The 27,527-nt window shown below is 42.2% G+C and overlaps 1 protein-coding gene across 3 annotated transcripts in view; it reads right to left on the bottom strand.

The window, feature by feature from the left end:
* aplp2 (amyloid beta (A4) precursor-like protein 2) overlaps positions 1–27,527 on the bottom strand; it is a 96,460-nt gene that overhangs the window by 24,091 nt on the left and 44,842 nt on the right. For 2 of the 3 annotated variants that reach the window (XM_078245886.1, XM_078245885.1), the window contains exons 3-9: positions 25,848–25,977; positions 13,395–13,507; positions 8,268–8,488; positions 7,002–7,201; positions 6,358–6,525; positions 3,264–3,397; positions 1,138–1,212 (exon numbers count right to left, since the gene is read on the bottom strand). In XM_078245886.1, the coding sequence (XP_078102012.1) occupies positions 1,138–1,212; positions 3,264–3,397; positions 6,358–6,525; positions 7,002–7,201; positions 8,268–8,488; positions 13,395–13,507; positions 25,848–25,977 (1,041 nt within the window). The remainder of the gene's footprint in view (positions 1–1,137; positions 1,213–3,263; positions 3,398–6,357; positions 6,526–7,001; positions 7,202–8,267; positions 8,489–13,394; positions 13,508–25,847; positions 25,978–27,527) is intronic. The other variant, XM_078245887.1, reaches the window with a different exon arrangement.

Consider the following 27,527-nt stretch of genomic DNA (forward strand, 5'->3'; position numbering starts at 1 on the left):
CAGCAGAATCGTTCGCAGGTGTGTCCTTAGAATGATGAATCCCGATGTCTTCGTAAATTGAAAGCTCGTGCCCGTCGCTCCTATTGAGCGTAGGTAAACGCCCCGTTAATTCCCATTAAAGGGCATGAGATGGCAGGGACGTGTGCACACTTGAAAAAGACTTGAAAAAGACGTGATAAAGACGGTGGAGGCCTCGACTCAAAAAGAAAGTGGGGATACTGCTGCAAGAAGTTAACGAAAAACGAGACATAATATTTAGAAACGTCAGCAGTGCATACTAATCAGCAAATAAAACTGATGCATGGAATGCAATTACCGTAGACTGTTAACAGTCTATGGCATTTACTCATGCATTGAACGCTGTATCCGGAGACTGGGGCAGAACTGATGAAGTATATAGGCCTAGCACAATTCATACACAATGCAATTCAAAGTGCTTTGCGAATGAGCAGCAGTGTAAGTGTAGTGTGTATTTATTAAAACAAATAATATGTGTAAAATAATGAAAATAATTAGTTACAAAATTGTAAAGAAATATTAATATATTTAAAATTAGAACGGATGAAAGCGGTATAACTACTTGTTTTGCGCAAACATGTCAGCTCTCAATTGTGTGTAAGAGTGCTCTTGAGTGTGCGTAGATTCTGTTCTTACCTAAGAACTAGAGGATGGATACCCGAACCGAGCTCGACGGGACCTGGCGGTGCCCGACGGGCCGGGCCGGGTTCGGACAGATATTTAGAAATTATGTTTGGGTTCGGGTCGGGCTCGGTCACATCAGCGCGATAAGGCATTGAACATTTGAAATTTAAAAAAGCTTATTATGTAGGTGTGCGCCTATGTTAACGTGCGCTTGTTGCCCCGTGTGCGCCGATGCGCTCATCTGTTGACATTTCCGAATACCTTCCTACAAACGTACGTGTGTCATCAGTATGAGAAAAAAAAAGAGATTTTAACTGAGTCGGATGCGGGCCGGGCTCGGACGAAATGTGGCCCGATCCGCACTCTATTAAGAACAAATCCCAAATAAGAAAACATTGGTGAATGCCAGAATCTTCGTGAAAACTGCGCAAGTTGGGGTTTAAGAACAAATTTGTTCTTGAGAACGATTGGTGAATGAGGCCCAGTGTGTCTTACCTGGATCAATGTCTGCTTCTCAGCCTTGGGCAGGTTCTTCGCCTGGCGATCAGCCTCTTCCCACTCTTTTCTTACCTGGAGAAAGAGAGACGGAATTTAAGCGACATGCAAGGTGGTCTTACTGCACCTGTCGACTCAAAGTGAGTCAAACAGGCATTTGGCGGCAAAAGAAAGCCTTTCATTGCACAAAGGTAAGTGACCCTTAAAGTATGACTTTGCTCCTTGCCATATTCTTCCGTTGAAATTTTGGGAATTCTTAGCGAGCCAACCGATAAGCTCATTTTGTGGCCCTGAATTCTCTCAGGCAGCAGCTACTCTAAGCTGCACCCCCAACAAGCTTAAGATACATTTTACTTTTACTTAAACTACAAAAATGTTATACGTGTTCTTATTTTATCTTTATCTTATTTTAGTACTTTAAAAAGTCTGATTTTCTGTCTGCTTCTCAAATGTTTCAACATTCTTTCAATGTTATTGCAAAATAGGTCAGTCACAGAGAAAGAGTGATGCGAAACGAATCCTCACTCAGGGCTGTTTCTAGGATTTACGGATATTATAGACTTAGCCCGGACCTGGGTCCAGGGGGGATCGTCCCTTTATGAATTTTTTCTTTATGAAAAAGCTCTATTTTGATGCTTTTTTTATGCACTCTGGCACCTTATTTACTGTACATTCAAAGCCGCAATTCCTTAAAAAAATCTAAACAGATTGAGTTGTGTTTCTGTCATTTCTCTACTCTTCCTGCTGTAACTTGGTTCACTCAGCGTGTGTTGCGAGTTACTTTAGAGACCTGCATTTATTATGACAGGCTGTTTTGTGAGTAAGACTATCGCACATTCACACACATTACCTTTTTGTTGAGCTTTACAGGTGCACTCTCTCTTTCTTACTCTCTCGCCACTGTCCTCATAATATTTATTTGTATCTATGATTCCTTCTTAATGAGAAAAATCAATGAAGAACAATAGCTTTCACCTCATGGGTGTCCTCTAAAGGAGTACAAGTTCTATTCATTTTGTGAATGTAATGTTTATTGCTATGCATAATTCTGTGATAATAATACAGCTTTAGTTTTGTAGTTTTTTCGTTAAAGGTACACTGTGCAGGAATTTCTCCCATCTAGCGGTGAAATTGTATTTTGCATTCAAACGAATAGTGCTCTCTAGTGCCTCGCTTTTTCAAATGCGTGGTGCAACTACGGTAGCCGTTAAGTACCAAGAAGCTATGACATGTCTTCCAATTTTTGGCGACGAGGATTCCTTCTCCTGTGGCTCGGCATAAGCATGATCCTCCATTATGAACTAAAGGCCAGTGCAGGCATTCAAATGTTGCCGGGGCGGTGACGAGCGCCTCTCGCTGATCTCCTTCTCCGTTTCAGCTGGTTTCAGTCACGTGACGCTGGCTCTGAACGAAAACGCGTTGTGGATTAACTAGACAGCTAGGCTAGTGCTCTATGTCCCTCTCAGCGATTATAGTTTTTCAAAATGGCGGAACGACACGGAAGCCTCCTTGGACTTGTCCGTCCAATGTAAATACAGATAAGAAATTCTTCGCTTACGAGGATAAGTCAGATCATTGGCAGAGGTCATTTTACACCAATGAGGACATATTCATGAATGAAGACATTGACTTTAGCTAAAAATTAAAAAAACTTAAAACTCTACAGAGTGTACCTTTTAAAGAAAGGCAGTTATTTGGCTAAGTACTGCAGGTTTTGGTAGGATGTTCCAAAACAGATTCTGCCTCTGGGAAAATACTCTTTGATTAACTAGTTCTGATCACTATCACAGATATTGTACCCTACCGTTTAAAAGTTTGAAATCACCTTATTATATATTATATAGTGATATTGATGTTTTTCTTCTTTCCGTATAATAACACAATAATATCTATTTTAACATAGATAAAACAGTATAATGTCTGCCCTTTCAGTTATCTGGTGGACTCAACGTACAGACCCTTCATACAAAACAGCATCTATTCGTAAAAAATGACGAATAAATAAAGTAATCCTCTCAGACATCTGATTCCAAACTTTTGACCAGTTGTGTATATTAGCAAAGTATTAAGCAATACAAATCTTACTTATCGCCTCTTTAATTAGGGGACTGGACCTGGTAACTCACCCTCTCCATGCGGTTGTGGTGCCTGATCTCCAGCTGCTCCTTGGCCCTCTGGAAGCGACTGTGCTCCTTGTCGTCGGCCGGGGTCTCAAAGTAGATGTCCACATCATCGGTGGGCTGAGGAGTCGGCGGAATGGCTGCAAATTCAGACACAGATGGTGAGTGGACAGGGCTGACAACCAGGCAGAGAGACACACAGAGACAGAGATAGACAGGCTGACAACCAGGCAGAGAGACACACAGAGACAGACAGACAGACAGACAGGGCTGACAACCAGGCAGAGAGACACACAGAGACAGAGACAGACAGGCTGACAACCAGGCAGAGAGACACACAGAGACAGACAGACAGACAGAGAGGGCTGACAACCAGGCAGAGAGACACACAGACAGACAGGGCTGACAACCAAGCAGAGAGACACACAGACACAGAGACAGACAGACAGACAGACAGGCTGACAACCAGGCAGACACACAGACAGAGAGACAGGCTGACAACCAGGCAGAGAGACACAAAGACAGACAGACTGACAACTAGGCAGAGAGACACAGACACAGATACAGACAGACAGGCTGACAACCAGGCAGACACACAGACAGAGAGACAGGCTGACAAGCTGACAACCAGGCAGAGAGACACCCAGACACAAAGACAGACATACAGACAGACTGACAACCAGGCAGAGAGACACAGACACAGACACAGTGACAGACAGACAGACAGATAATTCAGGCAGACACAGGTAGGCAGAAAGAGAAAGACAGACAGACGGCTGGGCACAGAGATAGAGAGCGAGAGAGTTCAAAGTGGTATGCAGATTGAAGTTGGACAAAAATCCTCACAGAATAACTCCTCTCACTGGCGTTATTCCACGCTCAGTAACTCTGATAAATTTAAAAGAATCTGACAGTCCTTCCTTTTAAGTTCCTTTCATCTTCCCATTGGCTTTCTGCTGACAGGTCGCCTCTCCCACACTAATGGAAATATCTCTGTTTGACGGCCGGGTCATCTGGGGAGAGGCCAGAGGGCTCTGTTCTGGGTTCCTCTCTATACAGTCACGCAGGAGTCACTCCCCGCACCGCCGCAACTCGCAAGAACAATAACGCTCCGGGCTCGCAAACAGGAAGAGACCTCATCGTTTCACCTCAGCGTCAAAAACAGGAGGCACGGGGCAACGGATGACGCACAATTTCCCCTCTGTGAACTTTACTGCTTCAGCTCCTAATAATATTTTATTTCTGAAATGCGAAAGAAAAATCCAATTGCCATAAACTGTTTGAACTGATGAGGGGTGGGTCATTTGGTGCAAAAATAAACATATGCTGATGGGATTCTGGCAAAAAAGTAGTGGCAGTGCTCTGTTAGCAGACAGACAGACAGACAGACAGAGAGAGAGACATATAGACAGACAGAGACATACAGACAGAGAGAGACATAAAGACATACAGACAGATAGACAGACAGACAGAGACAGACAGAAGTGAACACTGACAGGCACACAGAGAAGAAGGAAGTGTCCAAGTGTGTTTGAAGTTGCATGCATGTGAATGAACATTAATTAAAATGATAACTTTACGTCTGTATCCCAATTGAAAAATGACTTGGAAAGCGTACCATTTTAAATTCTTACCTTTAGTGGAACTCAATTACAATGTCTGAGTTTTGGAACAGATACAAAAGTTCTATAAAAAACCTTTTACTTAATTTAATAAACGAAGCAACATTTCTCCAATATATGCAACGTTGTCTAAACACGGCAGCTGTACGAAACACTGGCTAAAGAAAATACAGTCGGATCAAATAATAAATAGAGAGGACTATGAATCTGAGTAAGCATTTTTTTTGAAAACGGGAATGAAAAAAAGTGTTCTCTCAAATACAGACACAGTATCTATAGGTTCAGATAGTGTCCTATATCTTTTTAAATAATGTATTTATTCAAATAAAACCTAATATAAGATTCATTTCTATCTGTCAGATATAGTTAATATTGAACATTTCAACAGTTCCAGTTTAGTAGAGAAAGAAGTGAAACTAATGGACCAGTGTGTCCCATAAATGAAAACATTAAGATATATTAGTGAAGAACTGGACGCTACATGACATTTTGATGCAGTGATACAGTGATCAAACTAGTATTTGAATAATATACTGACAGCAAAAAAATCAGTAACACTTTAGACAAATTGTTCAAGGTATTAAGCTAAATCTGCTTCCAGCTTCTTAAATGTGAAGATTTGGTGCTTTGTTTTAAAGGGGTGCTATGCAGTTTTAGCCATTTCTTTGCCGTTTTCTCGCTTTTTGCTGCAGTTTTCTCTATAGAGCTCCCCTACAGCTTCAGAATAGATATTTGGCAGCTCCTACGTTTACTTGTGTCTGACTCCTCGCTCGGTCAGTCTGCCGTTTCCTCTTTCTCTGTTCCTCCGGCAACGCTTTCCTAGCTTTCTGCTTCTCTTTAGCCGGCTCAACCATGACGATAGTGAAAAACTCCATCGCTACCTTGTTAGCCGGTTCCTGAATGGGCGTATGTGTGCAGTGCCGTGAAGCAATTCGTTACATCGCGAGACCTGATATCACGCGATACTTCCTGATGCTGAGGCCGGCCGGCTTGCCGGACGAAAGTTGCAAGGGTGGTTTTTCCGCTCACAGGCGCAAGGGGGGAGCGAGACGACCACCATTCAACTCGAAAAATGTCATATAACCATTCCAATGACTCCGAAACTGTTCAGTTAAAGTAAATTAAGCTAAAAAAAACTGCATAGTTCCCCTTTAAATCATTGTAAATTACATATCTTTGGATTTTCAGCTGTTGCCCTGGCAAAACGAGCAACAACAAGCGGCCTTCATTTTAAAGTTATTGACAGATAATAATCATAAGTCGCAGCAATTGATATATCAGTGTAAAAATAAAGAAAGGAAAATGACGTTGGGTGAATTGAGTTGTTGTGGAGGTGGCATGCCAATAACAGCTGTGTGCTTTGATGAGTGAAAGCTGAAGACTAAACCTATAGTATCCTAAAGTATTTTTTAGCCGAGAGTCTGCATCGGCGACACAAACAGAGAGACAGAGAGAGGCCTCCGTCTGGTGAGACTTACTCAGGCGCTTGCACACGGCCATGCAGTACTCCTCCGAGTCGAAATTGTTGCGGTTGCCGGCACAGCCCCCGTATACGAAGCGCACACACTTCCTCTGGCTCATGTCGAAGTGCCAGCGGGGCATGGAGGCGCGGCAGGGGCCGGTCTCAGCCTCCAGGGTGCACACCGCTGCCAGGGGACAGCGTGTTAGATCATCCGGCCACTGGGGAGCAGCACTTCATTCCACTCTCAAATACAAACTAACACTCACTTACCGCTGCTACATCCACAAATATGATTACACAAAACAATGAAAAAACTGGAGAAAGTCCTTTTTGGTACATGAGCAGGATTTAGCAGCAGTTTAGCTACAAACAAGGCAGCATAATTCATCCTTACGTACTCTGACAAAGCAGAACAGTACATCACAGTGTCTGCTGTGAGCTGAAGAAAAAGGTACTGCTGATGCATACACTTGTCCAATCACAGTCTGGCTGAGATTTAAGCATAACTGCTGATAGTTTAAAAGGTAAAAAAAAAGTTGATTATATTTTCAGTGGTAGGCAAAGTGCCAATAAGAGAGAGAGAGAGAGAGAGAGAGAGAGAGAGAGAGAGAGAGAGAGAGAATGCAGGAGAGTACGTTAGAATTTAAACTCATTACAAACCTTTCACTTCCTGCAGAGTCTTGTCCTCGTCCTGGCTCTCGGACATTTTGCTGATCTCTTCCTTCTCGTCCTCGTCCTCCTTATCCGCCTCCTCGTCCTCGTAGACGTAGTGGTACTCCTCCTCGTCTTCCTCATCCTCGTCTTCCTCCCCCTGCGCCAGCTCCTCCTTTTGTGTGGGCTGCTCGTCGGCTGGTGTCTCACTGAGGAGGTGGGGAAGGGAGGAGGTGGAGGAGGAGGTGATTGAGTGAAGGGGTGGAAGCCAGGAAGAGGAGTGATTTATCAAACGAGGCAGAGCAGCTGCCACAGGTCAATGTCAGGACACTTTCATTCATCCAGATGGCCAGTAGTACCCGCCCTTCGCAACAGAGCGGACGTTACCGAGCAATATTTCACAGACATGCCAGGGTGTTCCCCTGCCATCAGAAGGTTTAGGTGCAGCACCCCGGAGCTGTTTTGGGCAGCACTTAATTAAATAATTAATGAAACTAAAAGACTTTCTCAGATCTAATGATTGTAGTTTGTCTTCTTCAGCAAGTTTGGTCTTTAAGCTTTTTGAGTGTTATTTATTTATTTATTCATTTATTATCTGCTCTAGCTTTTTAGCTTAACGTTTTAGACACAGATATGGTGATAATAAACGGGCCAAAATTATGTGAAAAAGAGATGCTAAATTACCACAAAGGGAAACAAGCCGAGTACGAAAAGACGCCAAATAACCACAGACACCCAAAACAACCCCAGAGAAAACCAAAAGGACTAAAAAGAGACACAACACGACAACAAAGAGACAAAAACCCACAAAGAGACACAAAATGCAATGGTGTAGCAGACACGGGGTATGCGTGGGACATGTCATGCTGATGGACTCATATCAGATATGGGCAATAATAAAATAATACATAACAAAAGGCAATATATACAAAATAATATAGGGAGAAAAAGTGTAAGATCAGTGTATATGATGTAATAGTGGCATTAGAATGTGCCAGAGACCACCAAATTTGGGCTTTTACGGCCAGAACCTGCCCCTGGACCTGGGCATTTCTATTTCTATTCTCTTAACAATCTGTCCCCCTTACTTGGGAAATTACCGCAACACCCCTGACAAAATGTATGGGGAAATTGCATGTTTTTAAATTGAAAAACATCACATTTTCTTTAAGAAGGATGCCATTACCCCCCCAAAATACCCAAACCTAAGTCTTCTACAAACCGAGAGAAAACACTGCATGCAATGATCTCGCAAACCCGCCGCAGCCTGCTCACCTGTCCTCTACAGCGTCCTCGTCTTCCAGGTCCGTCTCGTCAATCTCCTCGTCCTCCATCTCCTCCTCTTCGTCGTCCTCCTGGGAGGGCAGGGAAGGGGCGGCGGCCTCCCCGCTGCGAGAGGAGGGGCAGCACACGTACTCGGTGCCGTGGAACTTGTCGATGCCGCAGGGCAGCAGCATGCCGTAGCTGTGCAGCACCATGGAGCTCTTGGCACAGGCCTGATAGGGGGGGAGGGGAAGGAGTAGTGATGGGATCGGCTGAACATGGCCAGAAGGCTCCAGAAGATGCTCTGGTGGAATGTAACTAAGTAAATTTACTCCAGTACTGTACTTAAGTCCAAATGTTGAGGTACTCGTACTTTACTTGAGTCTTTTTCTTTTCATACCACGTTCTACTTCTACTCCGCTACATTTCAGAGAGAAATATTGTACTTTTTACTCCACTACATTCATCTGACAGCTTTAGTTACTTTAACCATTAAGATTTCTGCACCCAAAACACATGTAGTTTATAAAATACAATCAATCAAAATAAATACTGGACCCATTTTTCACAAGGCACGTATCTCTCTCACTTTTCTAACACAATGACGATAGGGAAGCGACAAAGCAGCTTTTTGTTTACATTCAACATGGCGGCCACCGAAGCGCAGCAACCCGTTGATGCCGCTGTCGCTGCTACGTCACCCGGATCGTTGGTCTGATTGGTTGAAGGACTATGCAATTGCGTACAGAGTCATTTGAACTATGCCCGTTGATTAAAGCTTAGATCGGGCCCAAAAAATCAAGCCCCACCCTACCCGAGCCCGTGCACGTTGTGTCCGGCCCGACACATTAACTGTAATTATGAGCCAGATTTCAACCCGACAATTTTTTAATACGTGGGCCGTCATAACTGACGTTCTCAACTACAATTCCGAGTTGTTTGAACTGCAGAAATCTGTTTGGAAGGGGTATGCTTGGAGAAGTAACAAAAGAGGACATTGAAGGCTGACTATCATCTTTTCTGCCACGGCAAGCCTGCTTCATGTGTCTGCTCATCGTCCCCGTTTTTTTTTTTTTGGCTGTCATAGGCGAGCAGCGTGCCGCACTTAATGCACTCGACAAAGCCGACACATATGTTGTCACTGCCCACGACTTGTTTAAAATGGTTCCATACCTCCAACTTTCCTCCAAACTTGCTCAAAGTTAATTCTCCTTTTGTTTTTATTTATGTTTTTACATCTTCAAGCTCCATGTTGCACTTATGCTACACAATACAGCACAGCTGGCCCGCTGTGATGCGTTCGAGTGGAGGAGACGCTGCGCATGATTATGGCATAGCTTTCTCCTCACCCAATTAGGCCAATTAGGCCATGATTAAAAAAACACAAATTCTTGATCAAGGGCCCGGCCGAGCATAGTGCTGGGAAATATCGGCAAGTTCGGGTTCGGGCAGAGAATCTTAACTCTACCGTTGATCACGCCTCTTGTGCAGTAGAAAATACAGAGCAGACTCCCCAGACTAATGTTCAATCTTAAAAGATTGAGCTTGGTCTGGTGATAGCCAGACTAACAGTCCACTGGAGCAGTGGAGGATTAACTGCCCTGCTCAACAACGTCTCAGTGGCAGTTGGTGAGGGAGCTCAGATTGTTTTGGAGTCATTTTTCTTACCCAGATTTTCCCACTTGTATGATTAATTACTGCTTGGCGTAACACATTTGCTATTGAATGTAGTTGGTTTGTGCCCCTGGATGTCACACTATCTAAGGCTGCAGATCACACACAGATCCAGGCGTTGGTAATACGTGTTGGGGAAGAGTACGGTTGCGTCCGAAATCGCATACTAGTATGCACTACATACATAAACAGTAGTGTGCATCTTTTCCGACACACTGAGCTGTAATTTTCAACGTCACTTCCTGAGAGCCTCCTTGCCGGTTGGATACGCATAACCCTGGTAACAACCCCTGCCGACCTCAGCTCTAGCGGCATCGCCAGGTAATGCTTACATTACTAAAAAAAAGGTCAGCAACAGTTGCAGGTGACAAAATCACAGTTTTTAAATTTGTGAAAAATGTAAATTAACTTATTAACTTAAGTAACTTTTTGATATTAATGAACGTCCGTTACATTCAAGCCATTGCCAAATGAGTTGCTACAAAGGTCAGTGTATGTTTTGGTCATTGGATTTTCCATTTCATTAACAGGTATTAAAATACAAAAATTGTTATTTGATTTTCGTTTTAAAATACAAAATTGAAATACAAGGTGTTTTTTCCTTTTCATTGTCAAAAGGGAATGTGAAAATTTAAAACATGCTTTGATTTTCATTTTCTATTTCATATAACAAAAAATTAAATCACTAGAAAACAGAAATGAAAAAGTTTTTTCATATTCTGAGACCGGATGTTGCATTTTCAAGGCAGTAGCACGTTCTCTTAATACATCCATGACTAGCACCGGTGTAGTCTACCAGTTTTGCTTTAAACCAGGCTGCAGTTGAGGGAAACTATAGCCTAACTTCCTGAGCGACTGCTCATCCGTTTTTTGCACCTCTTTATATAAATATACATAAATATGGCTATGAAATACATCATGAAATACATAAATGAGGCATACATATAAACATATGCATTAGTCATTATAGTTCAATAGCCTATATGTTTTACTTGTATTTATTTCAGGGGACCTTTATTTATTTTCGTCTATTTATTTACACGTTATATTCAAAGGAAGTTTGGTTATCTCACAGACTCAGACTAAAAGCAACTAGCAAGCCTGCCTGACATCAGTGCATCAAAGCATATCACTATCTGCAAAGAAAAGAAATGATGAATAAAACACGAGCGCAGCAGATTGGTCTGATTCCCAGCTTAGCTAGAGCGGGTAACGCTAGCTCTGCAGACGGACCAGAGTCAGTCAGCACCGGGGAGCGAACATAGAGCGAACCGGGGACCCAGGTCACAGGTTAGGTTACACCTGCTAGCTAGCTAGCTAGCTAGCAGGTGTGAACATTATAACATTAGACCCAGCACCGGAGGTCTGATCCCCATGATCTGATCCCGAACCGCCGGTGACTTTCTGCCAGATCAGCAAGCTTAGCGGCAGCAACAGAAAGTTTGCTGGGACCAGACTTTGGCGCTGTAACGGTAACGTTAATGTAACAGTAACGTTACAGCTGTGAACTGAAAGTCAAGTCCTCAGCTGGTTTGACTCTCTTCGGGGGAAGTTGTCTGCTGCGGGTAGAGACAGAGAGTCAGAGGAAAGCAGGGAGAGAGGGTAATAAAGAAATATGACATTATGAAATAAAAGTCCCTCCAAGCATTATCAAGAGTATAGCTAGGTTTTCAAAGTAATTTTAGCCTGGGTTGAAAGCAACACTGACCGTGGTAGCCTACACCGGCGCAACATCCGGTCTCTGAATATGAAAAAACAGGCCTTTTTTCGTTTCTATTTTCGAGTGATTTTATTTTTTGTTACAAGAAATAGAACGCCTTGTATTTCAATTTCAAATTTTGTATTTTAAAAACGAAAATCAAATAACCATTTGTTTTTTTAATACCTGTTTATGAAATGAAAATCGAATGACCAAAATATACACTGACCTACAAAGCTAATTGAGACTATCAGCTCCACACAACTCTCTCTGTATTTCTCAGTATGGCTATGTTCAGAAGATTGTGTCGTCCGGCGACTTTCGTTAGCAGAAACTCAAGTGAAGATAATGACCTCTTCTGAAGAGTCCATCGTGTTTTTTTAATCCTCCGCGCGATCACGGAAGGCTTGTATCATGTGGACGCGCCAACAGTGTTGTTGTCATTACTTAGAATTCCTCATGGGGGAGACAGAAACTACGCACTATAGCTTTAAAGTGTTTTTGACGTTACAGAGCTGCCTTGGTTGCTGTCTTTTTGTCTATTATAAACACTGTCATTAATCCTGCATTGCATTGTGGGATACTTATGCCGGCGTAGTGTCTAGTGGTTGCATACTGTAATATTTTACCATAAATAGTATGCAATTAACATACTATTGGTTTCATACTAAGGTTTCGGACATACTAAAAAAATCTCACATACTGTTTTAGCTACTAAATAGCATGTTGGTGTGGAATTTCAGACGCAGCCTAGGAGTCAGGAAGCACAAGCTGGAAGAGATAAGAGCAGACGGTTGATGGGCTGGGTGAGCTGCTGCTCGTACTGTCGGGGTCAGGGTGGCCCCCAAGGGCCCCCAGGGGCCGGCTCTGGAGCTGCCCAGAGGAGATTAGCTGCATTACGGCCGCAACACTAATGTGATTAAGAGCTGAAATGTGAGGGCTCCCAGCCAGACTTTGATCAGAGCACCTCAGAGACTCACTAAGACAGGTGGGAAGAGATTAGGGAGGGAAGAGGAAAGAGCGCGAAGTAATAAAAGAGTGCCAGTATGACAGGGACAAGGGACGAAATGTTTGTTCAGTTTGATTTCTTAAAGTCGAGATGCGGGGAGATGTTCAAATTATTGACTGCTAGTGTATTCTTTTGTATTAACTTGCTTCCGTTTCGTTGTGATCTATTTAGAATTGAACTGTGCTTGATAAATATACTGGATGGACAGTAGCTTAAGGATTGCACATGAATAAATAATTTCATTAAGGAAACGGTGGAATGGTAACTTGATCAATTGATAGATCAGCAAATGTTTTGGGGTTTTGACGAGGTTTTCAGTTATAGGGTTGTATATTGAGAAACGAAGAAAGACTCTGATAAGGGTTATTTTTGTAATAAAATGGTATGGACATTTCAAAAAAGGGTGGGACCAGAAAAGCATTTTGCTTCCTCCTACTCCCTTTTGGACACAAATATTTATTCATTTATTTGTATTTTATATTGTTGCTTTTGCTTTTTTCATTGTGAAATACTTTTGTGTCTTGTATTTGGTGGTTTTTGTTTATTCTTTTTGTATGTTGTTGGAAATAAACCAATTCACATATTATATATATATATATATATATATATATATATATATATATATATATATATATATATTCAAAGTCAAAGACACTGATGCTTAAGACTTCCCACATAGCTTTTTCTTTCCCATTGCTCTGCTATCTTGGAGCTGCAGCCTCCCAATGTAGCTCTGATGAAGTCATTCCTTCCTTACCTCTTTGGCCACACCGTGCCACTGCTGATGGCTGACGCACATGTCCATACGCTCCTTGTGGAAGAACTTGCACTTCTCTGGAACCAGAAGCACGTCACTCACAAACTCGCCCACTGTAACAGCAAATCACACAGACCAATTTTCCTGTTAGTCACACTGCCAATCTGTCCAAAAATAATTACTCTCCTCAACAACACGTTGAGCAGTGACCTGGCAGGGGAGTTTAGAAACAATACATTGAATTCAGGTCACTTTTGATGCTAGCAAGGAAAGCCATAATGATCAGGTGGCTCGGTGATGTCCCTCCGTCTGTTTCCATGTGGAAATATCTTATCTCAGAGGTTGTGACTGGAGAAACTTGGACCCTACATCAATAAAAGGACCCAGATTTTCCTTCATAATTGGAAGTGGCCACTGGAACTTTTGGGAGTGGACTATAATCTGGACAATTATCACATGTCTGAACTGGAACTAATGGCCATGGGGTTGACTTGTCTATTCTACTTACTGCTGTCACCACTATTACGGGCTACTGTGCAAGTACAGTGCCCTGTTTTGTTTTGATAATAATGTCCCATTACCCTTTACTATATGGACCAGTCCTGTAGCACTACTGTTTGTTTATGTATCGTTTGTACATTTGTCTTAAAAAAATGTAAAACTGATTTTTTAAAAACAATACATTAGAGCAGTGGTGTCAAACTCGTTTTTTGTTGATGGGCCACCTGCCCCTAATTTGATCTCAGGTGGGCCAGACCAGTGAACCACTCCAGAAAGTTTCTCGTCAGCTTGACGTTGGAAAACGCAAGTTGCTTCTGCTACGACAGTGTTTTAATAAATAAATAATGTTACGGACCCGGGAGAGAGGGGTAATATTCTGAGAAAAAAACTCAGAATCTTTAAGATTAAAGGGGCGTCTGCCGTTTCCTCTTTCTCTGTTCCTCCGACAATGCTTTCTGCTTCTCTTTAGCCGGCTCAGCCATGACAATAGTGTGAAAAACTCCATCACTACCTTGTTAGCCGGTTCCTGAATGGGCGTATGTGTGCAGTGCCATGAAGCAATTTGTTACATCGCGAGACCTGATATCACGCGATACTTCCTGGTGCTGAGGCCGCCGGCTCGCCGGCCGAAAGTTACAAGGGTGGTTTTTCAGCTCACAGGCGCCAGGGGGGAGCGAGACGACCACCATTCAACTCGAAAAACGTCATTCCAATGACTCCAAAGCTAAAAAAGAAACTGCATAGTTCCCCTTTAAATTCAGAAATTTACGGAAAAAGAACTCGGATATTCTAGGGAATTAAAGTGGTAAATTTGGAATTGGAATTAAATACTTCTCTGCAATTTTCACTCTTTGCAAAGTCACACAGTGGGCCTGATTGGACCCTTTGGCGGGCCGGTTCTGGCCCACGGGCCGTATGTTTGACAGCCCTGGCTTAGAGGGACTAAAAAAAGGAATAGCAGATGAGATGAGTGAAACAAAGGGGCGTGATTCAATAATTCATAGCTGCCTGGTCTTTTACATTTCATTACAGCAGTATAACAGAAAAGCCATTTGACACTTGAACATCTGCACATGAAGCCCACAGGGATTCATCCCTCCTCTATAGCCACATCTGTAACACCACAATCAAAATGGCAGTTGAGAAAATCAGGTTTCACAACTGTGACTCTTTTAAGCTATAGTCCAGACTCATTTGTGATATCATTTGTTTGATGGATTCAAAATTCAAGCTGTTTTATTCACAGAAGGAGCTGATAGAGAGCAGATCTGGGAGGAAATAAATTACATTAAAAGGCATCTTGTGAATTCCTATGAATAGTTGCAGGTTGGAAAGCATGTGCATGTAAGCATATGGCGCAGGGGTCATAAAAAAGATTTTTTTTTAAAAAGGACAGCTGACTGGCTGTGAGCGTGACGAGACGCTCAGGTAGAAACGCTGCCATCAGAAACAGACGGAATGCCAGGCGCAGAGAGGGAGGGATGAATAGAAGATTTAGGTCAAAGTCCAGATCAGAGTAGTCTCACATTGCCAGATCTTCCTCCACAGCGCTGCGGAGTAGGATCTGGCTAGTCCACACAGCATTGGCTTTGAGCCTTGACAAACATGTTAAGTCCTTAACCCCCACTTGTTTTTTCCACCTCAGAAACATTGCAAAACTCAGGCGTGTTGTATCCTACGCTGAGTTAGAAATGATTATACATGCCATTGTTTCTTCGAGTTTGGATTGCCGTTAATTCTCTTTTTACTTGCCTCAGTAAATCATCTGTAGGTCGTTTAAAATGGGTCCAGAATGCTGCTGCTAGGCTGCTGACAAGGTCAGGAAGGTCATGTCATATTACCCCTATCCTAGCCTCTTTGCACTGGCTACCGTTAAAGTGCTCATATTATGCTAATTTTCAGGTTCATAATTGTATTTAGAGGTTATATCAGAATAGGTTTACATGGTTTAATAAAAAAAAAATAAAAAACACCATATTTTTGTTGTACTGCACATTGTTGCAGCTCCTCTTTTCACCCTGTGTGTTGAGCTCTCTGTTTTAGCTACAGAGTGAGGCATCTCACTGCTGTTCCATCTTTGTTGGGAGGCGCACATGCGCAGTAGCTAGGTAAGGACTACTAGCCAGTCAGAAGCAGAGTATGAGGGAGTGCCATGCTAGCAGCTAGGTGAGCATTATAACGTTGAGCAGTTCGTCCCTGAAGTAAAGGCTGGACTACAGCAGAGCTGTTTGGAGCAGTTTGTGAAAAGTGTTTTCTGTTGGAGATGGTAAGTCCCTTTGGGGTGGACTTTGGGCTTTTTCACTTTGTAAACATATAACGTGCACAAAAAGATATATAACGCAATAAAGGAAAGGGGGAAAAGCCAAAAAGCATAATATGAGATTAATTAATTAAGATTCTTGTAACTACATACAGAGCCATCAGTGGTCAGGCACCGGCCTACATAAGTGATCAGCTGCACCCTCATGTGGTCAGCAGATCTTTGAGGTCCTCTGATCAGGGATTACTGGCTGTTCCTCGAACTAAGCTGAAAACTAAAGGTGACAGAGCTGTTGAAACAATCGCTCCTAGACTGTGGGACGCTTTACCTCATGTTTTAAGAGTGGCTGCCTCTGTTGAAATCTTTAAAAATCAGCTAAAGACACATCTTTTTAGTCAGGCGTTCGTTCAGCCACATTGTTGACTTTATTACTTTGTATTTATGCTTTTGTGTTTTACCATGATTTATTGTGCCTTTTATTAATACATTCAATTTGTTTTAATGTATGTATTTATTTTGCCTGTGAAGCACTTTGTGACTCTGTGATAAGGGCTATGTACAGCAAATAAACTTTACCTACTTACTTACTTACATTCTTGGATAAGAGAAAAACGTGCTCTGGTTTATTGGCATTTCTTTAAACCAATCACAATTGTCTTGGGCGGCGCTAAGCGCCGGACGGAGCAACAGTGCCTCTGCAAAATAGTCTCGGGAAGAAACTTGTTCTGGTGGAACATGAGTAAGTTCAAAAGTAGTTTTAGTCGTGCGAGAGAAAACTCAGATTGGACAGATAGTCTAGCTAGCTGTCTGGATTTACCCTGCAGAAATCTGAGGAGCAGTTAACCATAGTCCTCACAAATCCACCAGAGTTTAGAACGCCAACACAGAGAAAGAGGAAGGTAACAGACATCTGGCCTAAAGTGAAGGACATCCGCCTGAATTTCTGTCGGCATCTGAATAATCCTGCAAATGAAACATCGTCGATATAGACCAAGATCAGAGTGGCTGAGCAATGGGCGGACTGAAAACAGATGAGGGTCTAGAGGTTTCATGACGAGCCGTCCTGTAACTGCTCATTTAGCGGTTGGCCGCGATCTCGGCCTGAGGCGGAGCTGCTGGAGCACCAGGCGAGGTAGACAGGCAGGCCGAGGGGGGAAAAGCAGTGTTTTGGAAAATGAGAGGGTAGGATAGGAAGAGGAGAGAGCTGGAAATAGCAAAGGACTCAGCAGCTGCTTCTCATCTCCACCCAGGAGATACAGTAACAGCCTCTCACACAAGCGCGCCCCCCCCCCCCCAGGCCCTGCAGAGCTGCACGATATGAGGTAAATGTCGAAATGCGAATATTTCGACTGATATTGCGAATGCGATCTGATTCACGATATTGGAGGGAATGATCATTTTTGAATCATTATTCTCACTTTCATTTAAAAATATTAAAATAATTTTTTTTTTAAATGATTATAGTGTGACTTTTGCAGGGCTCTGAACCAAACAAAGAGGTTTCCTTTAGTCTGTAGGATAGGATTTGTAGGCCGGGACCACAATACTTCATTCAGAATGGTTTGACACATATTTTACTTTGACACATAGTAAAATGTGTCAAACAATATGACGTATTGTTATGGACTGCCTAAACTACCCAACAGTATATTAACAGATGAATAGAGTAGAATAACATAAAATGAGACTCTGAAAGTGCTTTTACGTTTGATGATGTGGATTTTGCTGATAATACTTATTTACTGTACACACAAGTACACATTTTAATGCATGACTTACTTTTTAATAGGGATCGACCAATACTGTTTTTTAAGGCTGATACTGATACCGATTATTAGTCGGTTAATGAAACCGATAACCGATATTTGGAACCAATATGCACTTACAGTGAAAATGAAAATCTTTTAGTTCAAATTAAGATTTCGGAATGTTACAAACTCCAACACAAAACCTTGACTAAATGCTTTAAGCAATTATTTAATGAATGAGAAACTTTCAACATAATCCCCAGTAACAGAGAGTGAGACAGTGTTGTGGGCGAGACATTAAAGGTGCTCTAAGCGATGTTGGGTGACGTTACTTCTTGTTGACATTCAAAGTATTGTCAAACAAGCTCGCCCCTCCCTCCTCCTCATCCCGTCCCCTCCCCCTCCCTTCCACGCACTAACCCCCCCAACCCCCACCCCAAAATCCTTCTTGTCGGTTATTGGCTGGAACGCTGTTTGTTATGTTTGGTGGTGCAGGTTGGCGCAGTTTGTTTTTGTTGCCGTTTCTGGAGCCTGGGCTGTCTACAGAGACCACGTTTTTTTTTTTTTTTTTACAGTGTGTTCAGGGGACAGGCAGCTAGTGGATAGTGAGGAGATGTTTGCTATATGTGACAAAAAATGTTGTAGCCTAAAAAACGTGTGACATCGCTGAGAGCACCTTTAAGTCAGACTCAGTGGTGAGTGAAACCGAAGCAGAGGGACACACAGAGCTGTAGCCGAGCCAAAGTAGAACACTTTTTAATTGATTAACTTAATCGGTTATCAGACAAATAAAACTGCCAAAAAGATAATCTGTCTTTGTAATAGTCATTTTGCGCAACCCTTGTGTTGTCCTCAACTCAAATTTGACACGTTTTCAAAGTTTCTATATCAAATATATACCATTTAAACATTGAAAACAATGTTTAACTTGTAACTCGCGGTAACAAGTTGGTGTATGTACTGTAAATACTGGTGGTATAGGGGGAAAAAGCAATTGGCCAATGGGGAGGGTCAACGGGAAGACAACACAAGGGTTGAGTAAAACGATCTGAATATGTGCACACCTCTCTCACAGAGAGAGAAACTGACTCCCAGATCCGGATGCTTACACTGATTGATTCACTCACACACTATCTCTCTTTATTTCATCTCTCCCTCTATCTCTGTTTGGTTCTCTCAACTCACAGGTTGCTTGGGTTGTGAGGCAGAGTGGGTTTCAAGCAGACGGCATGTGCAGTCACACTGCAGTGGATGATGGATGGTGGTGTTTGGAGAGCAGCTGTGCCTCCCGCTCGCCTGTGTGTTTCTGCGCGTGTGTAGTTGTGTAAGTGTGCGTGAGAGCATACAGCATACCCCCTCTTTCTCTGTGACCTCCTCCTCCACCTTCTCCATTCATCCGCCTTTCCTTTAACCTTCGGTCTATCAGACAGCCTCGCTAACACTCTCCTGCCTGCATTTAGGGGAGTGTGAGGGTAAGGATACACCCAATGTGCAGTATGATACCTTTAGCACTGGAAGCTTGCGAATTAAATTAAGCACCAACCAGGATGTTGTGCACAGCACGGCTATTGTGTTTCAGGACTTTCCAAAGGAAGCTGTAATGAGGTTCAGTGTAATCAGTGTGAGATCTGCACTTAATGATTAAATCCATATCATGGGTTTCTCAGCTTACAATCATTCAAAATATTGAGTTTTTTTGTGTTTCCTCTATGTTGATTTTGTAGTGGCGGCCCGCCATGGCAAAATTTCTGCTGCCACGGTATAAGAAATAGGGCAGACGCACAATGTAGTCGCGGTTGCCTTTTAAATGATCCTCCGCCGCTCACATTGCAATTTAACAACAAGTAGACCTATTCAGAGGTTATTGGGCCTGTCCAGTTTAACGCCACATACCGTAGTGTTAATGTAGTTTATTGTCAAAATGTTCGTTTTCTTCCGAATCGACTATTAAACGAACAGCTCCACCAAAAACGTCACCGCGGTGGGTCCGTTCTAATTGGACAACGTTCAACTTGTCAGTTCTGTCAGCTCATCGTCCTGATATCATACATCTGGAAACATTAAAACGGTAAGTAAGTCAGTGTAATATTTCATTCTATACCTCTCTACCCAGGACAGCGCGAGTGTGTCTAGACCACTGCATCTCAACCTTTTCGAGTTGCGATCCCCAAAATAATGAGGTTGGTGTTCGCAACCCCCCCAACCTCCATTGCATCTCAACCTTTTCGAGTTGCGATCCCCAGAATAATGAGGTTGGTGTTCGCAACCCCCCCAACCTCCTCGATGATGAGAGACAGAGCTGCAAACCGGTGTAATCCATCTGTTTCTACACACCTCCCCCGGCTGATTTTGAATATTGCGAATGCTCTGATAAATACATGTAAACAAATAATGCTTTGCTTTAATGACGTTTTACCTTTAGCAGCTAGCACCTAGTCTTGTCCAATGATGCGTTTGTGACTTTTTCCACTCCCCCTGACCGGTCTTCAGACCCCTCTCTGTTTTCCAGGACCTCCTGATTTACAAATGAGGCTCTGAATACAACACGTTAAATGTACCTTTAACTTCACACATTATATATGTAAAAACCATTCCCCAGTCTAAATGATGTTTTTTCTCCCCAACCATCTGGCGACCCCCAGAAATTATCTCGCGACCACCTTGGGGGTCCCGACCGACAGGCTGAGAACCACTGGTTTAGACCACACAAACTCAAGGCCCGTGGGCCAAACCCGGCCCCCAGCAAATTATGATCCGGCCCCCATATTAATTTGGGTTTGCAATCCATTTTGCCCTGCCTAGTTTTTGTCACTTTTTACAAAGTTGTTGGCACTTTCCTTGTCGTTTTTGGCGCTTTTTTGCTGCCTTTTTTTCTCGATTTAACGTCGTTTTTTGGGATGTTTATGGCATTTTCTTTGACATTTTTGTCGACCAAACTGTAAATGAGAAGACTATATGAGACAATAATATAGGCAATATTACAGTTAAAGATATTTTACTTTTTCCATGAAATAAAGGCAACAAACTATACATGTCTGGCCCTTGATGTGATTCTCATTTTCCAGCGTGGCCCTTAGTGAAGTTGGGTTTGACACCCCTGGTCTAGACTGACTGAGTGACATCTTCCTGAGTCTCAACTGTGTTGCGCCTGTACAAATGACAGCTTTATTATTCATATTGGTAGAAAAGATTTGTGACTTAATCTATTCGCATCTAAGCTTCGACCCACTCTCCAATCAGCCAGAAGAACTGAAATCACCTGTGTGGGTGAAGTTCAGAGACTTTAACAAACATTAACAAAAATCATCAAGAGCTTTATAAAAGATGATAAAGATATAAATAATGATGTAGTTGTTGCCTAGTGTTAGTTGTTGAGAATGCTATCAGGATCCAGTCGTGCGCTCTGATTTTTGGTTTGTGCCTTTTTAGGTGGAAGGAACCTGATCCGCTGCCATTAGAGGATCACATGGGGGGGGGGGGAGACATGACTCATAGGGAAGCTGCAGGTTGATGTTCCATGATGAAAAGAACATTTGCATTAAAAGCGGCCGCTAGAATCAATTCAAACTGAAAGTTACATATAGCCACATAGTGCAGTTTTCTACGGATATTTTCTTTCAACAAACACAAAAAGTCTTTGAACGTCTTCCGCGATATGGCGCTGCCTTTCACGATGCGTTTATTGCGCCAGTTGCTATCACGATGACGATTAAAAAAAAAGCGATATATTGTGCAGTCCTAGTTAAAAACATCTATAATTTTTAACCACAGGCAACACATAAGCCTCAACCAACGCTGTAGCACTTGCATAAGTCTTGCCTTAAGCTAACCTTTCACATAGGTTAACATTTTTTGATGCTGTCATAACACTGTGTTTAAAAGCTTCAGGCTTATTTCAACACATTCCCAGAGGCAAAGGAGTGAACAGAGCCAGAGGTGTGGTGCTCTAAAACATTATCAACGTATTCACAATCCCCCCTCTGATGATATCAGGAGTCGTCATTGTGTGACCTGCCCTCTCGTTAAATACACAGGCTTAGTCAACAGGAAATGCAAAGTGTGTGTCATGTCTGTAAATGGAACTAACTCAATTCCACTTCTCACCAAAACACGGCCTTGACCAACTGCCACTTTGCTCGTTTGAAAGCCATGATGTCTCTCTCTCTCTTTCTCATGGGTGGGCCAAATTCTCTGGGTGGGCAAAGCAGAGAAAGGGGAGGTAACCTTGCTCCTTATGACCTCATAAGGAGCAGATTCCAGATCGGCCCATCTGAGTTTTCAATTTCTCAAAGGCAGAGCAGGATACCCAGGGCTCGGTTTACACCTATCGCCATTTCAAGCCACTGGATGACCATAGGCAGGCTGGGGGAACTCATATTAATGTTAATAAACCTCATCAAGTGAAATTTTCATGCCATGGGACCTTTAAAATATTAGATATATATATAATATATATATACACCTTTAAAAAGGTGGAAAGACTCAAAGTTCAAGATGAGAGCTAAGAGTAAGCCTCAGTGTGCCTGAAATAGAAGGGATTTATTGCTGACAGCTACCAACAGCAATAGAGGTTAAAGAAGGTATATAGCAACAGCAATCAAATGTAAATGTGCCTTTTGAAAGATCTATATTAGGGATAGACCGATTATCGGCCCTGGCTGATTATCGGGTCGTTTTTTTGGCAGTTTGCAGATGATGTATCAGTGTTTTATTTGCCTGATAACTGATAAAGTTAATGAATTACCACTGAGTCTGACTTAATGTCCCGCCCACAACACTATCTGTCTCTCTGTTACTGGGTATTATGTTGAAAGTTTCTCATTTAAACTAAGTTTTGTGTTGGAGTTTGTAACATATACAATATGTAACACATAACAAAATCTTAAGATTTTCATTTTCACTGTAAATGCATATCGATCCCTAATCCACACACATCTGTGTATACCCCGGACATGCTTTCTTTGCTTTGCTGTGTTCTTTTTCAAGAAGCTGCTGCAGTCTGTGTTATCCCAGCAACCCCCCCCCCCCCCAAAAAAATTTAATCATTGCGTTACAGACAGTCTACCATGCACACCAACCAACACCCTAGCCACACATGTGCCACTGACTGTTCTCACCATTCCAGACATAATAATAAAAAAGGCTCGAAAATAATCCTCTGCTGTTTGACAAAGGCATCATGCTGCAGGGATTAGAGTGCCGTGGAAGAAAAAGCACATTCATTTGCAGAGCCATTGTTTGGGGGGACAGGAAACATGGACGGATTGGGACTCTGTGACTGAGCCTTTGCATGGAGATACGTGGGATACACCATAACCCATCTCTCTCTTTTTACGCTGAGCTCATCCTCTGCACTTGCATTATTCATATAAACCTATTAACTTGACATGGGTGCTGGTCTGGCCCTTTAAATCACACCTTTCAAGCTATAGCCCACCTCCCTTTGGTCTACAGTGGCACTCATAAGTTTATGAACCCATGCTAACGTTGACTAAAAAGAGGAATAAAAATCATCTTTTGGAAATTGATCTTAATGCCTTAATAAAAAAAAAAAAAAGAGGAAAAATCCAACCTTTAAGGACACCAATTTTCTTTGTGAATGAATAATGTATCATTAATAAATAAATGTTCTTCCTTAAAATACAGGGGGCATAAGTGAGTACACCCCTATGTTAAATTCCCATAGAGGCAGGCAGGTTTTTATTTTTAAAGGCCAGTTATTTCATGGATCCAGGATACTATGGATCCTGATAAAGTTCCCTTGGCCTTTGGAATTAAAATAGCTCCACATCATCACATCCCCTTCACCATACCTAGAGATTGGCATGGTTTTATGTCAGTTAGCCTAATAGCTGGTTTGATTTGCATTGAGAGATGATTTTATGGAAAGTACCCCATGCCAATCTCTAGGTATGGTGAAGGTATGTGATGATTTGGGGCTATTTTTATGGGAATTTAACATAGGGGTGTACTTACTTATGCCCCCTGTATTTTAAGAAAACAATTCTGCATCAAATACTTTTAATACTTTAAGTACATTTTCCTGATGATACTTACATACTTTTACTTAAGTAACATTTTCAATGCAGGACTTTTACTTGTAACAGACTATTTTTAAAGTGTGGTATTAGTACTTTTACAGAAAAGTAAAGGTAACGTAAAGGATCTGAGTACTCCTTCCACCACTGCCTTGGGCTGCATGGTATGAGGAAAATATGCCATATGTGATAATGTTGTAGAATGACGCGATAACGATACTAACAATAAATAAACAGATTTTAAAGTGTACTCAGTTTTGCAGTTCTTTTGCTTTCAGTATTCAGTATTCAAGCTATTGCTTGCTGAATTTAAAACAAAATGAAGAAAATAATTCCCGACATTTTAGTTTTTGTTTATGTAACAAATTGAACATTGGATTGAATATTAAAGGCGACCCTAATTTTTTTTCAATGGTTTTTTTCAAACGGTTACATTTTTTCGTTCAACTAACACAAAAAATCTCTGAGTGTCTTTCGCCTGACAAACACTGGGCTGGAGAGGTGAGACGGCAGAGGCATGCCGTGGCTCGTAGCATATGATCAGAACCCTCCAATTAAGCACCTAACATGCTCCATTACATAATTAAGCAGAAACCCTCTCCATAGCCTCCTTCTGGCCAACACCTTATGTGTATCTCTCCTTCTCCATCTGGTTCCTCTGTTCTCTTTGTTGGGACTTCCCGTTTGCCACCCGGCAGAGCAGCAGAAAAGCCCTTATGTAATTTGATGAGGCATGAGCGCGCAGACCTTTAACTATGATGACATAAAATGTGTACGACCAAGCAATGAAGCTATTTAATCAATCCAGAAGAGGTCACGGGATTGTTTGAATTAATTGGTGCTGTTGCTGAATCATAACGAGAGGTCTTGGGGTGTTGATGGATGCAACAGTCGGCCACAGTGAAGACAGGAGAGCGGGGGCTGTCAGTCTGAGGTAAACGGCTTCAGGATGGAAGATGAGAGCAAACTGCGGTGGATTCTGGAGAACGATTCTGCATGGGAACCTCTCTCATCCGTATTCATGTCTCAGCCACAGAGTAGACACTCCAGTTAGGGTGTTTGCTGTCCCATGAGTTTACCAAAAAATGCTCTTGAATGGTAGCCCATTTCACAGTCCATTGCAACTACTAATGGCTTTTTCATCCTGGGAAGCGACACAACTCAATCAGCAAGAGGCTTTCGGACAGAGGAAGGGTGCTGGGAAGTGTTTGCAGCATAGAGGAAGATTGATTTTTTTTCTCCCTGACATAGCTGGACAAGTACAAAGAGGAGTCTTGTTTCAGAACTGCATTTCTCTGTTATTCCAATCCTCAGAGGCAGCACAAGTGTGCTTCGTTTCTGTAATTTAGGAAGCACAGAGACCTGTGGCCTGCAAAGTCTGAGGCTCCATCTGACATTTAATAAACCAGAATGCAGCCATGTTGCCACTGCTGATTACAGTGATACAGCAGGAGACAAAGGAGGCCGAGAGGTGTGTAGGACAGCACAGGCAAATGGAGAGATGGGGAGTAATAAAGCAGGCCTCCTCACATACCTCCCTCTCGCTGACCCTGTGTGTCTGTGTGAGTTTATGGCCCACTGTCTGAGGGGGGGGGAATAAGATTGTGCTTTATTGCTCAACAAGCCTCCCCAGCAATAATAGCTTCGCCCCCTTCACCCATCCATTCTGAGAGACATTAGCTCCCATCCAGCCTGGCTCTGCTCAATCTGCAGCTCAAGGCCAGGATTAGTCAACTGAATCAGACTCTCAGTATTGCTGTGTGTCACCTCTGCCTACAGCTAAGATGTATCATAATCTCTCCTTTCTCCACGTTGAATAAAGGACCAATATAAAAAGAGAAGGGGACAATGGAGAACACCTGATATGAAGGATATGGTTCAACTACTTATTAGTGTACAAGCTTACCTAAGCATTTGTAAGGCACCACGATGTGGGCATGCCCTTTGCACACCTTCTTCTCCTTCTTGCACCAGTTCTCGATACGGATTGGCTGGTTGGCTTCCACCACGTTTGTGATTTGGAGCTCTGGATACATCTGTTGGAAGAAGAAGCAAAGAGTAGTAAAGTACTAATACCACACTGTAAAAATACTCTGTTACAAGTAAAAGTCCTGCATTGATAGAAATGTTACTTAAGTAAAATTATGTAAGTATCATCAGGAAAATGTACTTAAAGAGCTCATATTATGCTCATTTTCAGGTTCATAATTGTATTTAGAGGTTGTACCAGAATAGGTTTATGTGGTTTCATTTTCAAAAAAACACCATATTTTTGTTGTACTGCACATTGCTGCAGCTCCTCTTTTCACCCTGTGTGTTGAGCTCTCTGTTTTAGCTACAGAGTGAGACATCTCACTTCTGTTCCATCTTTGTTGAGAGTCGCACATACGCAGCAGCTAGGTAAGGACTACTAGCCAGTCAGAAGCAGAGTATGAGGGCGTGCCATGCTAGCAGCTAGGTGAGCATTATAACGTGTGTTACAAAGTGACGCACGTTCGTCACTGAAGTAAAGGCTGGACTACAATAGAGCTGTTTGGAGCAGTTTGTGAACAGTGGTTTCTGTTGGAGATGGTAAGTCCCTTTGGGGTGGGCTTTGGGCTTTTTCACTTTGTAAACCTATAACATGTACAAAAAAGATATATAACACAATAAAAAGCATAATATGAGCACTTTAAAGTTATTCAAAGTAAAAGTACTCAATGAAGAAAAATCCTCCCATTTTAGAAAGTGTAAAGGATCCAAACAGTTGTGTGTTTAATGGTCTAATCATTTCAGTTGGACTTGTAGGCCCTTATATTGTTGGCTGCTTTCATTTATAATAAAACATCAGATTTTAAAAACTACATGTGTTTTGTGTGTAAAAAGTACAATATTTCTCTCTGAAATGTAGCGAGTATGTAGGAGTAGAATTAGAAAGTGGCATGAAAACAAAAGCTCAAACTCAAGTAAAGTACATGTACCTCAACATTTGTAATGTAAAATGTACTTGTTACATTCCACCACTGATACTGATTGATTTATTGATCCTTTATTTTCGTGTTCATGGGTTTATAAGACCCAGCTGCAGTGTTCAAACATTTCATTACACTTGACAGAATTATAGGTTCTTTTGCAGCTCGTTCTTAAACAAAAGTATTCTGTCTTGTCTCCTAAGCTTGGCAAATAAAATCTGCTATGAAAAAAAGTTTCCTTTTTGAAGCATTCTTACATTTTTCTAAATCATCCAGCCAGAAGAAATCATCATAAACAGAGGTCATTTTAGTAAAAAAGTACATCCCTTATGTCCTCATAAACAGGACAATAAAACAAATAAATGAACCTTGTTCTCAGTTTCATCCAGCTCACATAATAAACAAAGTCTGTCCTCCTCTGGAGTGACATTAAACCTGCCGGTATACCAACAAATGAGAGAGCTATTTTGTATCTGTGTGTGTGCGTGTGTGTGTGTGTCAGTGCGGGAGAGAGAAGGTGCGATAAGTGGAGCTTCAATGGGATCCTTTAATCCACGCTTTATACTCCCTAGATGCCATCTGCTCAACCATGAAAGAGCACGCAATTTACACTTTCCCCAAATGCCATCAAAATG

Source organism: Sander vitreus, chromosome 3 (genome assembly GCF_031162955.1).
Source record: "Sander vitreus isolate 19-12246 chromosome 3, sanVit1, whole genome shotgun sequence".
Classification (NCBI taxonomy): domain Eukaryota; kingdom Metazoa; phylum Chordata; class Actinopteri; order Perciformes; family Percidae; genus Sander; species Sander vitreus.